Source organism: Manis pentadactyla, chromosome 2 (assembly GCF_030020395.1).
Source record: "Manis pentadactyla isolate mManPen7 chromosome 2, mManPen7.hap1, whole genome shotgun sequence".
NCBI classification, from domain to species: Eukaryota; Metazoa; Chordata; class Mammalia; order Pholidota; family Manidae; genus Manis; species Manis pentadactyla.
Window position 1 is genome coordinate 130,817,046 of NC_080020.1, and position 25,333 is coordinate 130,842,378.

The following is a 25,333-nucleotide window of genomic DNA, read 5'->3' on the forward strand; positions in this document are numbered from 1 at the left end:
CATGGATATATCCAAGCCGAGAAGCCTAGTAGGCAAATGGATGTGGGCTGGAGGAACAAAAGGTACTGACTGTGTGGAGATGGAGAGTTCATCCAGAGAGGGAGTGCCGTGTGAGACAAGATGAGGGCAGGGGCAGGGCTTGGCTAGTGGGCCCGGGAGAAGACAAGGCTGCAGAGGAGACCGGAAGGTGACCAGAGAGTGAGAGGAGGTTAGATTTCTGTGAATTCCTTCCTCTTTATAGCACTGATTTATTTGACTTTAGAGTTCAACTGGAGACACATGACATTTTGAGCCTTTCATTAGAGTTTCAAACTTTAAAAGGTTGTAACATATCTTCTTGTATCCCAGTTCCTAAAATATATTTGGTGTAATATATTGTGTAAGTTTAAGGTGGCAACATATTGATTTGATACATTTATATTGCAACAAGATCACCATTATAACTTAGTTAATCCCTCTATGTATCATGTAATTATTTCTTCTAGCAGTGAGATCAATTAAGACCTAGTCTCTTAGCAAGTTTAATGTTTATAATACTATTTTGTTATCTATAATTACGGCATTGTGTATTAGATCTCTAGGACTTAACTTATCTTCTAGTTGCAAGTAGGGAACCTTTAACACCCTATAGTCCCCCACTCCTCAGCCCCTGGTAATCCCCATTGCCCCTCTGGTTTTTTGAGTTCAGTTTTTTTAGATTCCACAATAAGGGATATCATATAGTATTTATCTTCTTCTGTGTGACTTATCCCAGCCTAATGCCCTCGAGATTCATCCATTTTGTTGCACATGGCAGGATTTCCTTTTTTCTCATGGTCAAATAGTATTCCTTTGTTATTCTATCTTTTCTGTCATCCTTCCGGAGAATGTGGTGAGAAATTTTACAAATTAAGATTCTGTTATTTAGTAACATGGCTATCTCCATTTCAGAACCTAAGTTTGTATCTGCAAACAGACACACCATTTATCATATGCATTTTAGATCTGGGAATAATACAAATATTTATAGATACACATGAAGCAGATGGTGAAGATAGGACGTCGGCTGAATCTAGGCTATTCGAGAAGGATGTGCACCCTTTCTATGATAAAATGAGCGCTTGCAATTTTAACAGGACATCTGTATCAGTGCAGTGAAAGAGAGAGACATTGAGCAAAAGCTGAAGCAAGTGATCAATGAATGGGACAACAAAACATTCACCTTTGGCAGCTTTAAAACCCGTGGAGAGCTCCTTCTGCGAGGAGATGGGACCTCAGAAATCATCGCCAACATGGAGGACAGCTTGATGTTGCTGGGCTCATTGCTTAGCAACAGGTAAGAAACCCACCTGTCTTTCTCCTGAGATTTGAGAACCCTAGTAACAAACACTTTAAGGGAACTTAATTTAAAAAATGTAACAACACCCCTCATACAATTTATTCAACATTAAAAATACTTGTTTTAATTTTAGCCTTTGGCACAGCATGTATAATACTGTTTTTTTCTTTCATTATCCTCTATTTGTGGGACATGTTTAAGACTATCAATTGGATGAAGTAATGCAATGTGTAATTAGCCACTTGAATCTTGTGGAACATTTCGACTTTGCTGCTGACAAGTCTACTGCACAGCTGACAGCTCGACAGGCTCTAGAATCCAGAGGGAAAATTATTCTGAATTTCAAAATAATTATTCTATTTGGAAAACCTTTCTGCCAGCAGCTATAGACTAGAAGCCCTTAGTTGTGTACATGCTTCAATGAGATGACAGATTAAGTTAGAGAATGCACTTAATTCATAAAGGGGAGTAAAACAGCACAGCCCATGCCAGTCTAACACTTCTATTTGATAGTAACAGCAAAGCCACCATCCTTTGGGTATGTGAGCCATGGAGTTAACATTTCCTTGGTTCATTGCCTCCCTTTGCTTATTCTGAAATTATTTTTTGTTCACTAGGATTTTCTCAAATATATGGTAATTGTGTTGAATGTGGGTACCTTGAGATATGAGCTTATTATGCTATTTTATCTTTACAATGTCTCTCCATTTTCTGTGTTTATGTTTGTGAATAATTTAAATGTAGGAAGTAATAACTACTTAATATGGTTTTGATAAAAACTCCTCTTCTTTCCACTTACTTGGTACACCTAAGTGTTTGAAATGAGTAATACAGAATATAAAGTTAGGTCTTAGAGATTTAGACCATTGATAATCTAGACTCTGAACTACTTAGAATTTGGTGAATTTGGTTACGGTCCAACCAGAATGAACTACAGATGAAAGGTAACACATCCCAGGGAGGTAGAAAAGGTACACATATAAATTAAGTAAAAATCACCTGTGTTGGGTATAGGTAAACTTTCCTTACCAATGACAGTGAATTCACAGGCAGAGTTGTATGCAAAACATATATTCAAGACAAATTTATTAACACCCACAATGTGCCGTGCACTCTTCCAGGTGCTACGGACAGAACGATGAATAATACAGAGATGTCTTGCTAGGGACCTACATTCTAGTGAGAAGTATAAACAAAGAAACCCACAAAGATGTGTGGAATGTTACAACAGTCTACTTAGCAATTAAGAATGTGGGGATTAAAATTTTATTCATTAATATGACTAATATTTGAGAAGACTTCAAGTTCATATTCTGTTGGACTGGAGAGATCAATCAAGGGTAAAGAAAGAGAAGAGGAAAAACAATGGTAGTAGAATCATGTAGGATCAAGTTTGTCTGCAAATAACACCAGCACTGCATACAACATTGCTTAAACAAGGCTCCAGTTCATGTTTCTCTCTTGAGAAAGAAGCTCCAAGGTGGATGGTCCAGGCTGGAGTGGGGGCTCCATCCCGTCATCAGGGACCCTAGCTTTGTCTGGCTCACTCTTCTGTGTTTTTCAGTGTGGCCCTTCTCCACCAAACCACTCCTTAACATTACAATGCTGCCACTCACCTGTCACCTAGAATAGTGGTTTTCAGCCCTGGCTTTACACTAGACAAAGCCTGCAAGCTTAAGAGAATCCCAGCACCTGGGGCCACATCCTAGACTGATTGAATCAGAGTCTTTGTGGGGTGGGACCCAGGTTGGCATAGGTAGGTGTTAATGTTTGCCAGATGATTCCTATGTGCATTAGGGCTGAGAACAGTTGATGTGGAACTTAGTTTTGCACTGCATGCTGCTGCAAAGGAGGCTGGGAAATTCAGTACTTTAACTGGGCAGCTATGTGTCTAGGTGGAAATGAGATTCTATATATATAAAGAAAGAAAAGGCATTGGGAGGCCACTGTCAGAGTCACATTACTCTGGCAGCTGCTGGAGGCAAATGTAATCCCTGCTTTGCTCCTTAGTTGACATGTCCTCTACCTCTTTGAGCTCTGGATCGAAAGGGAAGAAATTAGTCTAACAATGCCCAGTGAGTGGTGAGGAATTAATCCCCTAGTAGCATTATTTTTAAAAACAGCACCATAATCAAAGTTGTAAAGAAATAGGTAAGAAATAGGATTTTTATAAACCTTTTTGGTTTGAAAGCAACAACAAAATAAAACACAAAAAACTGCCCAAATGCTGAACATATTTCTTATTTTAGGTACAATATGCCATTCAAAGCTCAGATTCAAAAATGGGTGCAGTACCTTTCCAACTCAACGGACATCATTGAGAACTGGATGATGGTGCAAAACTTGTGGATTTACTTAGAAGCTGTCTTTGTGGGAGGAGATATTGCCAAGCAGCTTCCCAAGGTTTTAGAATTTTCTTTGTAATTTAATCAGGTTTTAACTTAGAGAACTCTCTAATAATTAAGAATTCCTTTAAAAATGCAATCATATTTCAACCTCTCTTGAGCCACCATCTCCCTAATCTTTTTGCTGTTGCTGTTGAACTATTTTTCAAAGAGAGAGTGTAATTGTGTAAAGGAAGGGGCGTGGAAATAAAGGTAAGAATGCTACAGAACTGTGAGGTTTTGTAGGAAATGGAGGGTTAAGAAAACAAAGAATGAATGCCTGCATAATTGATAAACTCCTTCCAGTAAATTTGAAGGTAATATTTGAAACAGTGTAGAATTATGGAGTAGTTATCCTGATGGTGGTAGGATAATTTGTTCTTTTACTACTGACAGTTTAAAGTAACTCACACCATGCAAAGTATCTGATTATATCTGTACTGTAAAACTGATGGGTGGTCATCTGCCAGGGAAAAAAGCTCCAAAACAAAAAGGCCCTCTTCTCAGGATATTGAGTATGTTTCTCTCATCAAAGTGTAATCATCTCACTAGGTATAGATGGAGTGTATGTTGAGGTAAAAAAAAAACTTTTTTACTTATTCTCTTCACTTAGGGTTCCTGGCGTTCTTTTGGGTTAGTTTTCAGTTTAATTATAGTGGACAGATCTGTTGACTGATATGTTGTTTGGCTACCAGTGAAATATATTCATATTCTAAAATTTGAAGTATTTACTTAGTTTTGCTTTTATACTTGACATAATTTTCTTCTTGGTTGGAGAAGAATCTCACATTGGAGTTGATGGAAATGCTCACATACAACATTGAAAAAGCTATTGGGGCAGGGGTTTTTTGCTCTCATATTAGATAGTTCACGTTCATTGGTAAAATACCAATGAAAGAGATGAAAGTTTTAAGGAGGAAAGTACAATTATTCCTACTGTCTCAAAATAATCTGTGAATTTTCCATTTTTCCTGAAAAATAAAAACCAGTTAAAAAATTTCTTAATATTAGGGTAATACTATAATTAATGTGCATCTTATTTTTAAATGTTTCTTTTATTTTCTAAATACACAAATGATTCAATGCTCAGTGTAAAACACTTGAAAAAACACTTCATTTAGTGATAACTGGTGAAACACCTGAGTGTGTCCTTTCTTCCCAAATTGTCTCATGTTGTATTATCACTTTTATGTCTGTTTCCTGCTTTTAGTTAACATAATGGGGGTACCAGAGTTGAGCGAAGGATTCTTATTTGAGAAAGGGGGTGGTGTGGGGCCAAGGGCCTGAGGGGAACTGAAATAGAAATCAATGATGTTTCAGGCATGTGTCACTGGGGTACCGGACAGGCTGGAAATCTGGCCTCTGCAGAGGTATGTGAGGTGCTCTGCCTTTGAGATCACTGGCCCATCTAAGTGTGCTCTGTAATCTCGTTCTCATAGGAAGCCAAGCGCTTTTCCAATATAGATAAATCGTGGGTGAAGATCATGACTCGGGCACGTGAAATGCCAAATGTGGTTCAGTGTTGTGTCGGAGATGAGACCATGGGGCAGCTCTTGCCACACTTGCTGGACCAGTTGGAAATGTGCCAGAAATCCCTTACTGGGTAAGTTCACATCTCTGTGAGGGCTCTTGTAGCTTCTTAGAGATAAAAGAGTCTAGAGAGCTTGGACAGCATTAGCCATATTGGTTTTCTTTTGCTCAGACTTTAATTCATGTATAATGTTTATGCACAGACAAAACCAACAGTTTGGAGCCTTGTATTCTTGCCAACTGCTGCCTAGATTCGTCCTGATGTTGGAATTATAGGATTTAGGGCTTCTTCCTCCACTGGGATAAGATTTTGCAAACATTCTCATACAGTCCTTGCTTTTTAAAATTCCTACACCTATTTTTCTGATATCCTTCTTGTATAAACATCTGAAGAACCAAAATATTTCATTATACTCAACCAAGAACAATATGAACAGTGTGTAGTATGCACAAACTCTCAAGATTGAACAGAAATAGAGACTAATATATCTATCAACATACACAGATATATACACACACACATAACACACACACACTTATGTATATAGAGACTGAGTGAATCCCAAGGGTAATAAATATTTTTGTCTTTTCTTTGGCTAAGCAAGATAAAATCATATATGTAGAAATATGTTAAGTAGTAATAGTATAAAAATGGTTATCAATACATGCCTTTATTTATTATTTTTTGTTGAGGTATAATTGACATATAACATTATATTAGTTTTAGGTGTACAACATAATTTGAGATTTGTATATATTGCAAAATGATCACCATAATAAGTCTAGTTAACATTCATCACCATACCTAGTTACAAATTTTTTTTCTCATCATGAGAACTTTTAAGATCTACTCTTGTTAGCAGCTTTCAAATATGTACTACAGTATTAGTCACCAAGTTGTACATTATATCCCCAAGATTTATTTATTTTATAACTGGAATACACATGCTTTTAAATATCTCCCCTTCTAAACTGTTAACCTCCTTAGAATAGTCAGTATATATGGAGAAATTTTGGGTAAACTATTGATTATTATATTGATCAGGGTTTTCTAGAGAAACAGAACCAATAGGGTGTGCATGTGCTCACACACACGTGTGCACGCATGCATACACAGACACACACACACAACTTGGGGAAAGAGAGAGAAAGATGAGACTGCAGAGGCTGGCAAGTTCAGGTCTGCAGGGTGGATGGAGGCTGGAGACCCAGGGAAGAGCTGCTGCTGCTTTTCAAGCGCAAAGGCAGTCCCCTGGCAGAAGTCCCTCTTCTTCCAGGAAAGGCCTATCTTTTTCCACTCAGGTTTTGAACTGATTAGATGAAGCTTACTGTGGAGGGTAATCTGCTTTACTCAAAGTCTGCTCATGTAACTGTTAATCTCATAAAAAAAAAACCTTTACAGCCTCATTTAGAACAATGTTTAATCAAATATCTGGGTATTGTGGCCCAGCCTCAACATATAAAATTAACCATCATTGTTACCTAGTTGTGGATGGGAGCAGGACCAGGTGTACTAACAGCATTGAGATGTCCATCAACATTTAGGACATGCCACATGTCCTGACGGTTTAACTCAAGCTTAACAATGGCGTCTCCTGGGCCGACTCTGGGAGAAGGATGACCTTTTACCATGCCATTGCCCTCACTACCTGTGACTAGGTCACTGATGGCAAGCTGTGCTCCTAGTCACAGATGGTGGCAAAAGTGCTGGGCTTTAAACGGCACTCTAAGGAGCTGCTTAAACTAGACAAGAAAATGGCTAAGCTGGAAACAGATGAAACACTTACTGATAACATGTGAGTAATAGGGTTTACTTATGTATGCTTGGCTGACCAAAAAACCTTTTGAGATGGCTGCCGAAAAGTAAGAAAGTAATGACAAAATTAAGGTCAAAGGAAAATAAGGGCTTATAACTAAGATGGTAAATTCAGCTCAGAGAGACCTCAGTTTTAGAGACTAACCGTCCATCCTAGGGACTGAAGCAAAGAGTGATGTACGGTTAGGTGCAGTGTTCATAGGATCTATAAAATAAAAGGCACCAGTTGTCTAGGAAAATGGTATATTTTGTGTCTTAAATTGATTCCTTGAAGGTAGTTCTATAATGCATCTTCTGAAAAGGGGACACTTAGCAAAACCCTCACTTTCTCATCACAGTGTGAGGCAAGCATGAGCCTTTCTGGTAGGATGGCTTGATCCAGGGAAAAGAGGGAATGAAATGACTGCACACTCTTCAAACATGAATATCATTTTTGTACTCAAGTTGATGGAAGACATGGGACAGTGTGAAAATCCTGACAAGAATCTAGAGGCTGGATTATCTCACTGCTGGTTAAGGACAAATCCGTAGACTTTGGCCTTCATTTGGGGGGATGATGGAGTTGATGTGCTTCCAGGAAAGGTGAAGAGCCTAAAGAAGGCCATGCCTAAGTGGATGTCTATATTGAGGCGAACATTTGCAAACACTTGCAAGTTTCTAATCTGGGTGATGGGCATCCCAAAAGCTTATGCTGTACTTTAGGAAATTGTCCTAAGCAGGCATTAGGAAACACCGTGGTCAGAGCCCATTAAAATGTCAGTCAAGCATCCTTTAAATATCTGCTTTACAGCAAAACTATGTGCAAGTAAATCCCCCAAAATAAAGTTTTAGAAAAATAGATTCTCAGGTAGTAACGATTAGATCTGCTTTACAAAATTTTCAAATCCAGGCAAGTAACTGTTGAAGGGCATTTGACAAAAGAAGGATTTTTGTTTGATGCTGTGCCATTCTTTTTAAACAGTGGTTATTCGGCACTGTGTTGCAGGCACTGCCAAAGGTTCTTGGACGTAGATGTAGTGTACCACTAGGCTCAGGCCAGAGGGACAGAGGAAAAGGACTAGCAATGTGTCATCTTCTCAGGGCTCTTCAAGGTAGAAAGACTGGAGGGCCCAAATCCCTGGACATCAAACAGGATTGGGTTACCATGGAGAAACGTCCTGAGGAATCATACACCTTGTCTACCTATGGCTGGATTTGTTTCTTTTCTCCCCCTTCCTCCTCTTCCAGCTGCCACTGGAGATACATGCTCATGCCCCTCTTTTTTCTATTTTCTTTTTCATTCTTTCTTTTTATCATGGACACATTCTGCTCGATCATTTGACATTTGGCATTGTTTTATAACTCCTCTGAGAGAAAGTCTACTCTGAAGTTACTCAGATTTTACTGAGCTCTCCTAGGCTTTTGATTCTATTACCAAGAAGAGGTTGTGAGGCAAAATGCGTAAGCCGAGTAAGAACTCCTGAGTACTAATGTTCACACAAAAAATGCCGCCCTGCCAAGCTGAAGAGGATCTGCAGGCGCAGGGAGGGTCTTCACGTGGATCAGGAATAAACTGCCACTCTACTCTGTCTGTCAAAGAGCTCTGGTTGTCACACTCCACATGCCTCCCTCCATCCTTTTATAACCAGGTAGAGAACATTGCCCCATTCCTCACTGAGGTCAGACTAGGCTGCTGCGAAGAGGGCAATAGATCAGGGATGGAATCAAGAAGAATCCTTTCCCCTTACCAAGAACAATAAGGAATAAGGAATTCTTCATTCTCAATAAAGAATAAAAATCAAAGTTATGCAATAAATTGGATTGGAATATTTAAAATAAAAGTAGCATATTTAAAGTTAGGAAAGGGAGAAATCTAAAACAAACAAAACATGAGCATGAAAGTCAGACTTTAAGGAAATGAGGGGAGATGTACTCAGACCCTGGGCAGCCTCTGCTCTCATCCTGCCCCCCCTTTGACCTGGTGCTTTACCACATGACCAAAGTGAGTAAATCCAAATTGCTGAAACACTGGCCTATAATGCACGGAAGAGTTCTGTGGGCCGTGGGGACAACATGACAGTGCACAGTAAGGCTCAGCCCTTCTCACTTGATGTGCCTGCTTCCCCCTAAGGGCCCACTCACCCTTCTGTCTCCTACCTATCTTTGCCTCTGGAAAAAGTCCTCTCTTTTGTCTTGAGTTGTTAAGTTCTTGCCCCCATCCCGGACATCCCACTCAACAAAGAAAAGTAGCGGACTGGATAGGGACCGTGGAGAGTGCCCCGCTCACGCCCTCAGAGGTCACTCCCTGGCGCCGGCTTCTGATCCGCAAGTTCTTTGGTGAAAACTCTATTTTCCTATGGAGAGAATTCTTCCTTTACAAAATAAGAATATTTCCCCTATAGTTTTACACAAATAAATAACACAGGTGACAACAAAACAAATAAATAGTGCAAGTGACAAGGATGGAGTAGAAATTTAAAAAAAAGAAGACAAAGTTTAAAAAGAGTCTCATAAGGTTTCAAAAAATATGCAATTAAAACTCTATTAATTACGTCAGTGTGCTAGAAAATAAAGATATAGAAATATAGATATGAGTATAGTAGAAAAAATACATTCACAAGGAGTCACCGTGAAATAAAGCAAATGTAGAAACCGGAGTGTGGTTGAAAGCAGGTTAGCGACAGGAACCTTCCTGGGTTCAGTAATTCCTGGAGGCAGAGAACAGGGCTGGGGCCCCTTCACCTGCTTATGCACAATGGGATTTTGCTTCTGCTCTCGTGATGGAGTCACTGGATAAAATTCTGAGAATGAGATGAAGCCTTTGGCTGGCACAACACTGTGCTTGTATACAAACAAACAAACAAGAACCAAAATGAGTGTCTCCCTGGGTGTAACATTTCCTGTCCTCTACAAAGAAAGTACAAGATTTTCCAGATTAAGTCAAATATACACATTATACTTGTGAAAAATGGAACAAAATTGCTTCCCTATCAGGATATGGAATGCTACTTGGCAAAATTAATGAAAAGACAAACCAAAAACATTGGACAGTATGTGGGAAAATCACATTATCTCAAACTCTTTCTCCTAGATTAATTTAGTCCTAGAAAGGCCTGCTATGTGTGGTTATGAGGTTTATCTTTTTCCTCCCCCCTTAGATACTTGGAGAAAAAACGACTCTGCTTTCCTCGGTTCTTCTTCGTCTCGGACCCTGCCCTTCTGGAGATTCTGGGACAGGCATCAGACACGCACACTATACAAGCCCATTTGCTGAATGTGTTTGACAACATCAAAACTGTCAAGTTCCACGAAAAGGTTCGCCTGATTCTAACTGTGATGACCATATCTTAGGATCTCAACTGTCTCTGTTAAACAGCCCTCTGATTCTCTGTTTACAAAGGATTGCACTTCCCTGTCCACTAGCTTTCAGCCAGTGATTAAAAACAAACTTTGGGCCCCATTTGCCTTCAGAATTATGTGATTTCTTAAAATCCAAGTATATATTTGAATAACAAATAGTTGAAATGTGATTAGGAATGAATGCATCGTATGTAGCATTCATGACTTATGTGTCAAGTTAACTGTTTAGGAATTCAACAAAATGAAGAAGCCTATTGCTAAGAAAATAATGTCTTGATGAAACAGAATTGCCACAGTGATTTGATGTTTTAATCAAGCTTCACAAATCTTTGGCATGATGGTGTTCCCTGTTTTTCATCATGCTTGATTGAAACCTTTTTTCTGTTTGTTTTTTTAACACTTCTAGAGTGTTTCTAGAATCATGAGTTGTAGGGGACCCAAAATGGGATATTCAATGTGAAGGAGACTGTGCTGGTACAGCTGCCAGAAGATACCATCTAATCCATCCCTTCACCCAATGTTCCCTGGGAAAGGGCCCTTCTGGTTTGGTAATGAGTTCAGTTCTCTGCTGGTGCTTCAGGCAAACCCTAGTACCACACATTTATTTACTATAGGATGCAGTTTGCACTTGTTGGGCAACTATGTCTGATGTCATTCTTAACAATGGAAATCTACAAACCTCAGGGAACCTTGCTAGGGTGGAGTTTATAGAGTGTAGCTCATGCAGTGGTAGAGTTATTCCATTGTAAGCAATTAAAGGACAGTCATTTAAGTTCAAGCCCCTTGTTATGTGTCAGGCATGTTGCTTGTCCTGAGGTTCCAAGGAAGAAGTTATCATAATCAATACTGAAGCCAGTTTTATACAGCATACCAGTCAAGAGAAATCTGGCAATTAAATCATTGATCGTTTTTGAGTTGCTGTGTTGCGTTATGCTCAAGGGGCATGATGATGCTGTCAGGCAGTACTACCCTGCGTATAAAGGGAGTAAGAAAAGAATCTCTCTTGCGGGAGAGTATGGTGTTTTGACTGAGGTTTTGAAGGTGAGTGGAACATGACCAGGCAGGTAGAGAAGGGATGTGTGGTCTGGTCAGAAGAAAGGGCAAGTGGAGGGAGGTGTGGGCAACCAGGAAGTCAGAAGAGTGGGTATGTGAGGGAGTGCATTGGTTACCTAGGGCTGCTCTGGATTAGAACAACAGAAATTTATTCTCCCACAGTTTGGAGGCTGGAAGTCAGAATTAAGGTCTCGGCAGGGTTGGTTCCTACTGGAGGCTCGGAGGGAGGATCTGCTGCCTCTCCCCTAGTTTATGGTGGCAGTTGGCAATCCTTGATGTTCCTTGTCTGGTATGTGCATCACTTGGATCTCTGCCTTTGTCTTCACATGGATTCTCCCTGTGTCTGCAGAGTGACTAAATTCCCTTCTTCTTGTAAGGACACCAGTCATTGGATTAGGGTTCACCCTCATCTTAACTTGATTACATCAGCAAAGACCCTATTTCCAAAAAGGTCCCATTCACAGGTCCTGGGGCTTAAGACTGCAACATATATTTTTGGGTACACATTTTAACCCACAATAAGGCTTGATGAGCAAAGGGAGAAGTGGGGTGGAGACATGGACCAGATTCCAAAAGGCCAAGCACATTGCACTACGGAATTCTACTTCTTCCTGAATGTGGCAAAGGCACAGGGGGCTTTTAAAGCAGGGCAGTGACCTCATTTGTGGTTCGGGAAGATTCTTAGGCTCATCATAGGGAGTGGAGTTATGTTAGTTTGGAAGTGATTGCAGAGTAAGATTGGGAAAGGCTGAGCTGCTGCAACAAAGCCTCAATAGAGGGTATGGTGGAGAGGAAGGGAAGACAGTATGGACTTTAATAGTTTAAAACCAATGTTTCTTGTAGATCTACTGGATGTGTGGGTTGAAAGAGGGGACTGAATTACCCAGGAAGTTCTTGAAGTTTTGCCCAGATCCTTCTGCTTTTGCGCTAGGAGGTCGTCATGTCCCAGAGTGAAGCCTCTCTTTGTCTCATTGTACATGGAAGATAAATTCAACCTCCTCATTTTTAGCCTCTGTTCATAGCTGCTACTTCTTATGATAATAGCATTGCTCTTTGTTTTGTTGTTCCTGTCATGTGGTTTCTACAACAAGGCAGAGCCTAGTTTTCTGGGTCCTAAATTTTATAAAATTATAAATGTAAATTTATATTCAGGAGGGTCTGTGTGACCTTAGAAAGGGTCTGTGTAAATGAGGGACCCTGAAACTTAAGACTCATTTGCTTCTTGGTAGACCACTGCTATCTACAACTGAGGAGGATGTCATTAACATAAAATGAAATCTCAGCCCGAGGGAACAACATTCTACCTACTAAAGAACAAAAACAACAAATGTTTGTATTTATTTTATAGCTTGCTTTACTCTGTTTAATGGGCTTGAACAGCATGTGAGGTGGGTAGGGAAATAGGGCAGGTGTGATTTTTTTAATGACTGATTGTAGGCAAGAAATTTCGTCTCGGAGATGTGTCCTCCAACATTGTGTGGGGAGCAAATGGCAGGGCGCCGTTTGAACTTAGAGTTCAGAACTCCAAGTACATGCTGTTCCATCATGCCATCCTGCATGGAAACTGAAGGGGAATGATGAGCCTAGGAACTGGATTTGAGCTAGAAAACATTACATGCCTCCAAGACCTCCTGTAAAGAGCACAGCATCTGGCACAGAACTGGAATTACCTTGTGTTTGCCCTGATCATATTGACCAGGTCATTGCTAATGTCAAGTTGATGAGCTTGTGGCATGAATGACAGGCCCTTACAGCATCCCATTTCATTTGCAGAAACTTTAGAGATTTTTTTTTGATCATCTCATTTATATTGAACATTTCTTTTAGTTTAGACTATTTGGAATTGATGCAGTATTCCCTTTTAGATGTCATTTGATAACATTTTTATTGTCTTAAAATTGATTTATATCATGTTTTGCTTTTTATTTTATAACTTGTAGCTTAACTTTTTATGGGAAGGGTAGTATTGACAAGAGGACAATTGAATATAGCATTTTTTTTGGCTTCTAACTTAGGTCTATGATCGCATTCTGTCAATTTCCTCTCGAGAGGGCGAGACAATTGAACTGGATAAACCTGTGATGGCAGAGGGCAATGTGGAAGTTTGGCTTAATTCTCTCTTGGAGGAATCTCAGTCCTCATTACATCTTGTGATTCGCCAGGCAGCTGCAAATATTCAAGAAACAGGTTTCCAGCTGATTGAATTTCTTTCTTCCTTCCCTGCTCAGGTCAGTGTATTGAGATTGATTGGAAAGTAATTTTTACAGAGCAGTCATTTTAGATTTCATACATTGTCTAACTACACAACAGGCTATAATTTAACCCTGGACCAAAATTAACTTTTTCGTAAGGATTTGTTAAATATAGATAAGCATAATTTGCTTATCTTTCATTTGCAGATTATTTTTCTTTATATGTATATTTTAATATGTTATATATAAAATATTTTATATATTTATATATATTGTATACATTAAAACTGTATTTGTGTTGTATAGAGATTTGATGTATTTTCTTTAACTCAAATGCTTTTTCTTACTGAATCTCTGTAGTACTTAAATTCATAAAAATGTACTGTGTATACGTTATACCAGAAAAATGGAAAATATATTTCAGCATTAAAATACAGAAAATGATATTTTCTTACTCATTGTGATCAGTAAAGATCTTGTGAGTATATTATGTGTAAACCCCTATTTGGTGAAAGCAGTTTTAAGACATGTTGTTTCCCTGCCAGTAACTTAAAATCTATCTATGTAGAAATATGACTTAAATAATAAATAACTTAAAATTACCAGAAAATAATTGTAGCCACATCATGAGGCTGTACATCTGTAATTGCCAGTTGAACAATGTGAGTAGAGTTTCCATAGGTTTCAAAACACACACCATGTTGAGGTCATTAAGGATGGCTTTATCTTCACATAATAATAATAACTATTAATTATACAGTATTATAATTTCTATTTAAATGTATTAATATGCTGTACACACCCATACAACCTTTTTTATTTCCCTAAGGTTGGATTATTAGGAATTCAAATGATATGGACACGAGATTCGGAGGAAGCCCTTAGAAATGCCAAATTCGATAAAAAAATCATGCAGAAAACCAATCAGTCTTTCCTGGAGCTACTGAATACATTGATAGACATCACAACACAGGATCTGACTTCCATGGAACGAGTGAAATATGAGACTTTGATTACTATTCATGTGCACCAAAGGGATATCTTCAATGACCTGGTAAATGCTTTATAAATGCTATACCGTGTACAGAAAAGCAAATACTAGATGCTGTCTGTGTTTACCTGCTGGAATTTGTTTCAATGAATTCAAAGAAAAGGTTAAATTCGGGGAAAGGGTCATCTTAATGATAAGAGTGTGTTTTGTCAGATTTTCTTTTCAGTGTTTAGCCGAGATTTCAGTCAGATGTTATTGAGGCAATTAGACTTTATTTTAAAATTCTTTATGTGATCATTTTTAATGCTAAAATGCCACGCAACATCCTGAAAAGCTTTCATTTGTCTTGTGCTCCTATTAGTTATTAATTGAAGATTATCAGTTTCTTGCTATGGAAATAAGTAATCCTGCTAATAGAGCTGTTTGGTATTTCTTTTAAGACTTTTGATAAATCACACCTTTAGCAAGTTTTGCTACATTTTATGTCACTGATTGCAAATGATCTTTTGTAATATAGTTTGTGACATTCAGGTGTCATGCAGATTTTTGCCTTAAAGAGGGAACAGGGTTGAAAAGAGAGTTTAGTAGCTACAGAAAACAGGAAATGTAAAAAGAAATGAAAGTTGTCCTCTGCTATAAAATACAGCGTTAGATAGGAGGCAAGAAGCTCTTATTTTCATAATAATCTTCTAGATGGTGTCTTACCCCATTATGTAAAAATGATTATGAAAAATTGGTTCTGATGTAATGGAAATAAAGGGAGCCCATTCATGCTGTTCTATGCTAATCTCCTCTCTTAATTGTTAAGCACACTGTTTGCCTTCAAGGAATAAAGGGTTTGGGGTAATTAAAAAAAATTTTTTTTTTTTTTTTGTCAAAGAAAAATGATTAAGGTGGCTTAAAATTTTGGTTAAAAAAATTCAGACCAAAGTATTGCTGGTAATAAACTGCCGTTGAGATGTTAGAAATTTTGGCCTGCTGCAAATTCTAGGAAAAATAATTAATGGAGTCAAGAAAGCCAAGTTCTTGACATGCAATACCATTATAATCATCAGAGATGCCTTTTTCCTAATGAGATTGTTTAATTCTGTCTTTGTTACCAAGACATGTTTTTCATAGATGATTTTTCATGGTTAGGACAGTGGTATTGGTCATTTAAGGGTAAAATTTAAGAAATGAATCTTACCTCACTATTAAAACATATCACGCTATTTAAATTGGTGGGCACAATTAGGGGTTTCTCTTGAATTTTCCTATTCCCGTATCTTAAGAGATCTTTTTTGCTGATCAATAAATAAGAGGGTTGGAGGGCAATGTAGTTGACATCTTGAGCTGGCTGGGTTGTCTTTGAGTTCTATTTTCTTTACCTTATGACCTACAGGGATGGTAATGTGCCTATTTAATAAGTGGTTTTCATCTCAGTTTTAACATATATCTTTTGCATTTCAGTGTCACATGCATATCAAGAGCCCTACAGACTTTGAGTGGCTGAAACAGTGCAGATTTTATTTTAATGAAGATTCTGACAAGATGATGATTCACATCACAGATGTGGCTTTCATTTACCAGAACGAATTTTTAGGCTGCACTGACAGGCTTGTCATAACTCCACTCACAGACAGGTGATGGAAGGGCTCTGTGATTCCCCAACCTCTTTCCCCCTGCCTCCCCCATCTCCCCGACATTTTTATGCTCTCGAGCTGCTCAAGGGATTTTGCTTAATGTCTTGTTAGGGTTTATGGGCTCTTTGATACCTAAGTCTTTGAAATTCAGTATTTTTGGCTTTTCCTGTGTGCCTTTGCATGGGATTTAGGTGTATGATTTTGCTAGAACATGTTGCTTCCTTGCTTTCAGGCTTATACAGGCTAAATGTAAATGACCTGGGTGAACATCAGATGGGTCAGAAAGGGAATTTACTGCCACATGTCAATAGGTGCAAACCACAGGGGGCTTGAGGTCTGCTTTGGGGACTATGATGTTTGTTGTCATTACCGAGAGACAATTCAGGTAGTTTTTTGGCTGGAAAGAAATTGAGTATCTATACAGGTGAAAAGCTGTGGAGAGGACATTGGTGTGGACATCTGGAATTCTTGGTTCTGCCCTTTGCTTATTATTTACCTACTGCGTTAGCCAGAGCTGCCATACAGCTTTCTTAGATTCAGCTGTCTCTCCTGGAGAATGAACTAGGCTGTCTCCAAGGGTCCTCCCACTGCTTGTATTCTATTGTTCATTTAGAACAACTTGAACTTTGTAGCATCTGCCAGTTGTATATGCTGTGTTCAGGGATGAACTGAACACTTAACTTTGGACAAAATGGCTGAGTGTGAATGTTAATATTAGGCGCAAGGGGAAGCTGAAACTGAATATTGTGCACTTTCATGGAATGAGCCTCTGCGCTATTTGATTAAAAATACTATCAGACAGAATGGAAGAAAAAAGGTTGATGTAATGGCACTGTCATCTCCTAGATTGTTCATCCTGCTCATTTGTGATACTAAATGAAATGCTCACCTTCTGCTGAGAATGGAGGAGTGGCAGAGATTTTATTGTTTATTTCCTGTAGCATTTTTTCATCTTCATGCTGTTTATGTTCCTTCTTATGTCTGGACTGAAGATGATTTACTTTGTATGCCATGGGATGTTCTTTGAGGTGTTTGAAGTGCGGAGGTGATTGGTCATTATTTAAAGAGCAGAGGTGAACAGTCACAAAATGTGAAGAGTTCCTAAAACCCTCGGGACTTAGCAGTTATTTCAAACCTTCTCTCTTTTCAAACCTCCAGTACTCCCCCTTTTCTCTCTCTACCAAAGATCTCCTTTCTTATTTTATTGAGATGATAGATGCTATTGTAGGAGAGAACATGCACTCATTAACCAACACAGCTGTCCTGGTGCAGCTAATAAGCTGTCATTGCTTCCAGAAAGAAAATCCTGCCGTGAACCTTCTGGTCTTCTTCCCACTTCTGTGATCCCATCAAAACTCCTCAAAAGCACAATTTCTCTCAGCCTATTTTATCTTGAACTCACTCCAGTCAGATTCTCTATTGCTTTTCTATTTCTTCCATATCACATTATGACAAATTTAGAAGCCTCAACAGCACCAACTAATTAACTTGCAGTCCTGAATGTCAGAAGTCTGACACATGTCTTCTTGGGCTAACTGCAGGCTTCAGCGCAGCTCTGCTCCTTCCTGGAGTCTCCAGGGAAGAACTGATCCATTTCCGGTTCTTTCAGGTCTTTGGCAGAGTTGCTTTCTTTGCAGTGGCAGGCCCCAGGCCCCGGTTTCCTTGCTGACTGCCAGCTGAAGGCTGTGACCACCTTCTGGAGGTTGCAGAACGTCCTGCTTTGTGGCCCCCTTCCTCCATCTTCCCGACCTGCAACAGTGGGTTGAGATCCTCTTTGCTTGGAATCTCTCCTGCTTCTGTGTCATGTCTCTGGCTCACTCTTCTGCCTCCCTCTCCGAATTTTAAGAACTCCTGAGATTACATTGGGTCCAACAGGCAATACAGGATAATCTCCAAATCTCTGTTTAACATTAATTCCATCTGCAAAGCCCCTTTAGCCATGCCAGGGAACATATTTACAGGTCCCAGAGATTAGAATGTGGACATCTTTGGGGACCATTAGTCTTCACATTGTCTTCCTCCTGTCTGGTCAGACATCGCCCAGGCCTTCGTGTTGTATATCCAGTGGCCATTTCTAGTTCTCATCTTCCTTGCCTGATCAGCAGCACTCACACAGGTGATCACTCTCTCCTTTTGATACCCATTCTTCACACAGCTTCCAGAACACCACATTCTCTCACTCCTCCTACTGTTCTGGTTGTCCCTTCATACCGTCTTTTATGGTTCCTCGGCACCTTCCCAATCCCTAAACATAAAATGCACCAAGACCTTCTTCTTCATCGATACTCACTCCTTAGGTGATCTCAAATGGCTTTAAAAATCATCTAGATGTTGACCCCCCTATTTCTGCATCCAGCCAGGGCTTCCCCCCTGAGCTCCAGACGCATACATAAATCCACAAACATGCAATGTGTTTGCTTGGGTGTTTACAGGCAGTTTACACTTAACATGTTTGATTGTCCCCTCCAAGCCTGCCCTCTGGTGCTCTTCTCCACCTTAGCAAATGGTACTTCCATCCTTCCACTGCTCAAGGCAAAATCCTTGAGTCATCTCGCCACCTTTCTTTTTCTTTCATTTCATTATCCAGTCTATCATCAAGCTTGGTCAACACCACTTTCAGAACTCCTTTGGGATATGACCACTTTTCACCTCTTTGCTGTTATCATGCGAATCCAAGCCACTATATCATTTCAGCGGTTGTCTAACTGGCCTCCCTGCCTCTGCCAAATACAGACACTGGAGTAGGAGTCAAATTCTCTCATTCCTTTGCTTAGTCCCTCCAATGTCTTTCCATCTCATCCAAAGTAAAAGTCAGTGTCCCCACATTGGTCTACAAAGCCCAGCATTATCTGGCCCCTGCTACTTTTCCATCTCTTCTTCCTCATTCAGCTCCAGCAGTTTGTTCCTTGGTGGTTCCTTGAACAGCTCCTGCCTCAGGGCCTTTGCACTTGCTGTTGCCTGGACCCAGAATCATTTTCCCTTCATGATGGGCCTAGCTGGCTCCCTCACCTCCTTCAGATCTCTGCTCAAATGTCACCTCAGAGGGGGTCTTCAGACCAGCCACATTTGAAGCAGCAATCCCCACACTCCCTGACCTTCCCAATCAGCTTTATGGTTCCTGTTTCCTATTTTTAAATGATCTGTTTCCTTCCCATAGGATGTCAGTGCTTTGAGGCTCAGACTTCCTGTGATTTGTTCACCAATCCTAGAATAGTTCTGTCAAGTAATAGGCATTAAACAAATATTTCCTGAATGAATGAAAGGAATGTTTATTTTCAAAGTTACATCTTTGTGATGAAAAATGCAAATAGTGCAGAAGGACATACTGTCAAAAGAGTGAGATGAAAATTTTTTCTATTTTTCAAAGCAATGAACAATTAATTTTTTTCCTTCTAGAAATTTCAAATGCTTGTATGTCAAAATTCTTCCGAATTTTCACATATAGATTTCAGACTATACAAACTTTTCTGCAACTTTCACTATATTCATTATCTTCTACAACTTTCTATATCAAAAAACATGGGAGCAAATGGGTATATATAAGAACATAAACAGAGGTGGTTCTAAAATTTGTTTCAGTCTGTCTCATCCTGAATGTTCTCTTACTCATTTTTCTTTAACAAAGTAGGTTATGGGAGAAATGAGTCATAATTTTTTGCTGGTTGTTGGGATTCTGTTACAAGATTTGCTGCCCTTTTATAAAAGAAATCCTCATGAAAATTAATACTTAAAAATAAAAATCAAAGTGCAGAGAGATTGACATGTTGTCAGTCTTTTGCTGATTGCACTGTGAAGATTGAATATCATTGGGGGCTTTACTCTTTGGGAAGCTTGACGTCCTGTGGGTAGAGTGGCAGGTATTTCAGATGATGAAATAGTCATTATAATTGCTAAACTTATAGTGCCTTTCTCTGGAGGCTCATGGTGCCTTTCATGTACAGTCCATCCTTCCACTCCTGAGGACAAAGAGAAGAGACTGGAATCATAGTACCACTGTCACTACAGGCAGAGGGCAGCAGAAACTGAAGGTGGAGAGAGGCATCTTATCTGCTGATAAGCAACGTGGGCAGGTGCAACAGCATGTGTCTTTCTCTGACCTGTTCTCATAGGTCCTATGAGCTGTGCCTGAGTGTTGACCAATGGACTCTGCCCTTAACAGCTGGGCAGTCTTGGCCAACACACCTAGCCTCTCTGATTCCCTTCTTGTGGAACCATTGTGTGGACAAGAGGGGAGATGAGGGGATACCCAGGGCCTGACAGAGAGTTAATATTAGTCATTGGTATTATTGTTGTTGTGACTATTTTTCTTAATCACTGATAACACATTCTTTATCAACCTTTCCTTTCTCCTTAGGTCTGTCCTATAATCAAAGCATCTATAACTAAACCAAGGTCTCACAAAGAAAAATGCCTTCTTGATACATGTACCTTAGGAAGTTTCTTTTTCTGTGAAGTTTTTCACTGCCTTAGGAAGTTTTTTAGCTTTTTAAAATCAATGCTCTTTACGAGTGGGAACCGAAGGCATTCTTGTTTACATGTGCTGCAGGGCACCTGGGGTGCTAGGACTGGTGAAGATGTTTGGTTAAATTGCAGGTGAGACCTGGGTCACAGGGCTGGTCTTTGTCTCATGCTGAGGCCACATTCTGCATCTCGGACTCCAGTAGCTGTTGGGGCAGTTGTGAGAGTGCGTGGCTGGATGGGTATAACTGTTCAGAGCACTAGGTGCCAGGGTCAGCCAAGTAGGTGGGCATCCAAGTGTGACCTGGACCCAGTTCTGAGAGCAGACAGCTTACGGGAGGAGGCTTTCTTATGGCTAAACTCTAAAACATTCATTGGGCTTGAAAAAGATTTCAAAGGAAATTGAGTGACTGTCCAGCACGAAGGGTAGGGTATAAACGGTGAGCATACCAACTGGAGTGCCTCTAGGGTCTCTCTTTTATTGGAAATGGGTTTCTGAAAGCACAAGTAAGATTCCTCTGTTGGGGAGGCTGAGAACTCATAGAGTAGCGAAAGGCTGCTAAGTCCTATGAAAGTTCAAACCCTCCTGCTGAATGACAACCGTTTTGAAAGAGACTGGAAAGGAAGGCTGAGGAGGCAGTGAGCCAGGTACACACACATGCAGAATCCTCTGCAACAGGGCACACAAACCTGCACAGGAAGGCCTGTGACAGCAACTCCTGCCCCTGAAAAGCAAGACCTGGGGATGTTTGGATGCCTGTGTAGAGCAGTTGAATTGAAGTACCACCTAGTGGAAACAGGGAGGTATATATCACTGGCTGGTCCATCCATTTTTCGTGGAAATACGATGACTTCTTTCAGGTAGCTTAGTACCTTGCTTCTTCTTCAGTTAAATGTAAACCCAAGTGATCCCAGCTATGAAGAGACAGAACAGCTGGGGGGCCAGACTTCCTGGAGATTTATTCCTTACCCCAGCAGGGTGGACGTCTAGAGCCGGGCAGTGCAGTAGGCCGGCTCAAGTCTCCGCTCTGCTGTGACAATCCTGAGACAAGCTGTTCCATCTCTGTGAGCTTCTCTCCTCATCCGCAAAGCAGGGAAAACCACAGCTTCTCTGCAGGGCTCTCTGGGGTGTGACATAATGTCTGGAGCACCTCCTTTTAGCTATGATTACAGAGACTGCTCTGCAAGGGAAACAAAAGCTTGGGTGAAAAGGCAAAATCAGAGTGAGATCAGTGTCCTCCTGATTTTATACTCATACCGTCTTCTGTATCCAGGCTGTTTTGCATTCAGGGCTGAGTCACTTACTTGTGCTTCCAGAAACCCATTTCCAATAAAAGAGAGACCCTAGAGGCACTCCAGTTGGTATGCTCACCGTTTATTCCCTACCCTTCGTGCTGGACAGTCACTCTATTTCCTTTGAAATCTTTTTCAAGCCCAATGAATGTTTTAGAGTTTGGCCATAAGAGAACCCTAACCCGCATTATGTCATAAATTACCTCCTTTGACAACACTGGGTGATGCTGGGAGTCAAGTAATTCATCAGCCATTTATCAGGTTAATTTTTTTCTGTCACAGGCATTCTTATATTCTGTCACAACAGTCTTTTATTTGTTAATATACAGTAAGAGACAGTAGGAGATATGTGCAGGGGTGGATGCTCACAGAGATAGATTTAAGATGTGATTTTAATAATATGTGATTTAAATCTCATGTGATCGTTGGTCCCCAAGTACATCAAATGATCAACTCTCAGATTCAGAGGGGGTTAGTCTACTATAATGGTTCCCAATTTGTTTAATAGAATGCTATTCTTTAGATGTTGGTGGATTTTTGCCAGGAAGTTTTGGAAATACTATGTACTCTTTTTCATATTTGGAGATTGTTAATACACATTATCATAAGAAAGCCTGTTGAACCTTTTTAAGAGTCTTCAAACTTATTTGACAGCATACCGTCCCCTTGTTTTTCTTCAGCACACGTTAATATCCGTAAGGATAAGCCTATTTTACGACATAGTTTTGGAAAAGTTATGTAGTGACAGTGGCCTGGATCTTCATTTTTAAAATCTTGTTCGGGTCTCACTTCCCTGTGATACCTCAGAAGCTTCCTATGGGGCCGGTGTGTGGCCCCAGCCGTGTCTGTGTCCCTCAGGTGTTACATCACACTGGCTCAAGCGCTGGGAATGAGCTTGGGCGGCGCTCCTGCTGGACCCGCGGGAACAGGCAAAACAGAAACTACTAAAGACATGGGACGCTGTCTTGGAAAATACGTCGTGGTTTTCAATTGCTCAGACCAGATGGATTTCCGAGGACTTGGAAGGATTTTTAAAGGTGAGGGTTATAGTTTTTATTTGATAAGAAATTTAAGTTAAGGTGGAATATTTATTAAGATTTGTTTTTTCAACAATTGGCTACATTTTTGTGTCATTTCTTAACTTTGTAAAACATTTTTGGACAATCTGAATCTTACCAGTGTTGTGTGGGTCAGATGTCAGCATCACTTGCCTTTGTAGGGATCCTGTATCATTGCAGGTTGATTGTTTACAGAAAAAATGACATATTGTGAGTTATTTTGGGGGCAGTTTATGTGTGATCTATTTGTTCAATTTTATTTTTGAACAGACTTATCTCTGGCTTGTCTTGGCAGCTGCACAATGCCTTTATCTTTGGCTTTCCAAAATTTTGTACTAATTGGATTTTCTATTTAATTTCCTTTCTAAGGACTGGCACAGTCTGGGTCCTGGGGTTGTTTTGATGAATTCAACCGTATCGATCTACCTGTTCTCTCAGTGGCTGCGCAGCAAATTTCCATCATTCTGACATGTAAAAAGGAGCATAAAAAATCTTTTATTTTTACTGATGGTGATAACGTGACGATGAACCCTGAGTTTGGGCTTTTTCTAACCATGGTAAGGAACCGCATGGACAGCTACTGCATTTCAGCCTTCTTATCACAGTTTTCATGCATCCCCTTGGCCCTGTGTCACTTATTTTCTATGACTGGAAACTGGGATTTAATTCTCACTCCTGTTTGAAAGCCTTTGGTGTTAAACAAAACTCATGTTAATAACTCATGACTTAGTCTCTCCAGTTAAAAGGAAAGTGAGATATGTAAATGAATTCTCTGGTTGTCATTCCAGGTCTGTTGTGTGTACATAATGAATCTTTTAATATCGTGCAGATGTGTGATTGTGGCTCTATGACTGTGTCATTCATCCCTGGGTTTTATTTTCTGTACAGAATCCTGGCTATGCTGGGCGGCAGGAACTCCCTGAAAACTTGAAGATTAACTTCCGCTCTGTAGCCATGATGGTCCCTGACCGTCAGATTATCATAAGGGTGAAGCTGGCTAGTTGTGGCTTCATTGACAACATTGTTCTGGCCAGGAAGTTTTTCACGCTCTACAAGCTGTGTGAGGAGCAGCTTTCTAAGCAGGTGTGACATTCTGAATGTTTCTACGGGTACTTGTGCATGTTTAATTTTTTCTGTTCAGTAAAATCTTCCCTTCCCCTTTTGAAAAATTGTAGACTGGGATTGTTGGCAAAGTACCTAGTTGTTACAAAATAAAAGGTTGTATCATTACAAAGATTATTTAATATGCAGTTTTATTAACAAGTACATTTCAGCAAATTAGTGTTTGCAGCATAGAAATGAAGTGAAAACTATCTGAACTGATATAAGAGCCCAAGAATTATGGATATTAATATTTGGTCTCTATCTGATCTGTTCCTTTATCATAATATATGTTATGTGTCCTTATGTGTTCAGGACCCTCTCAATCATTTACTCTTCTTCCTTCTATGCTCACTCAATTATTTGACAAACTTTGCTAATTACCTTTCTTATCTATTGTAATTTCCTTTCTAGTTTCCTGTACTCTTTGGCACAGCAGGCTCTGACATGTGGTTTCAGAGTTAAGAGGCGTGTACTACTTCTCTATTAGTTATCTGTTACTGGGTAACAATGTTACTGCAAAGTTAGTGGCTAAAACAACACCCATTTATTATTCCACAGTTTCCGTGGGTGGGGAGCCCTGGCACAGCTTGGGGCCCCCCTCTGCTTAGGGTCTAACAAGGCTGCGTTCAGGGCTTGACCACTGCTACAGTTTCATCGGATGCTACAGTTTTATCGGATGCTTGAAAGATTTACTCCTAAGATCACCCAAAACTTCTGTTCCTTGAGGCTGTAAACCAAGGATTCAGTTTCTTGCTGGCTGTCCACTGGAGAAGGCCACCTTCAGTTTCTACAGGCTGCGTGCAGTTCTTTACTTTGTGGGGCTCCCCAGTGCAGCCACTTGCTTCTACAAAGTGAGAAGGGAAAGGGGTTCCAGCAGGATGAGTCTTACAGTCTTGTTAGTCAAGATTCCCCAGAGAAGCAGAACCAAGAAGATAAATATACACACACACACAGTTCTATTCTATGGTATCGGCTCTCCTTCAGCCTGTTCACAAGGCCATTGTGAAGTGACATGAGTCAGTGAGTGCAAAATAGTTGGCTCCATGCTGGCCTCTTCTTGGTGAACATTCTGTGAATCTCACTTCATGCCCATTGATTCAACTGAGTCCAGTTCTGGTAAGTTTTCCTCAATTAATTTCAACCACCAACTACTCTCAAGTCATTGTTACTGTTAT

At 40.0% G+C, this 25,333-nt stretch overlaps 1 protein-coding gene across 3 annotated transcripts in view; it reads left to right on the forward strand.

Annotated features, from left to right (window-relative positions):
• The window catches only part of DNAH5 (dynein axonemal heavy chain 5), a 257,848-nt gene that overhangs the window by 121,504 nt on the left and 111,011 nt on the right, over nt 1-25,333 (forward strand). For all 3 annotated transcript variants that reach the window (XM_057496308.1, XM_036896717.2, XM_057496315.1), the window contains exons 29-38: nt 1,116-1,315; nt 3,568-3,721; nt 5,142-5,305; nt 10,186-10,342; nt 13,456-13,668; nt 14,462-14,686; nt 16,073-16,245; nt 22,855-23,033; nt 23,424-23,611; nt 23,943-24,137. In XM_057496308.1, coding sequence (XP_057352291.1) covers nt 1,116-1,315; nt 3,568-3,721; nt 5,142-5,305; nt 10,186-10,342; nt 13,456-13,668; nt 14,462-14,686; nt 16,073-16,245; nt 22,855-23,033; nt 23,424-23,611; nt 23,943-24,137 — 1,848 coding nt within the window. The remainder of the gene's footprint in view (nt 1-1,115; nt 1,316-3,567; nt 3,722-5,141; nt 5,306-10,185; nt 10,343-13,455; nt 13,669-14,461; nt 14,687-16,072; nt 16,246-22,854; nt 23,034-23,423; nt 23,612-23,942; nt 24,138-25,333) is intronic.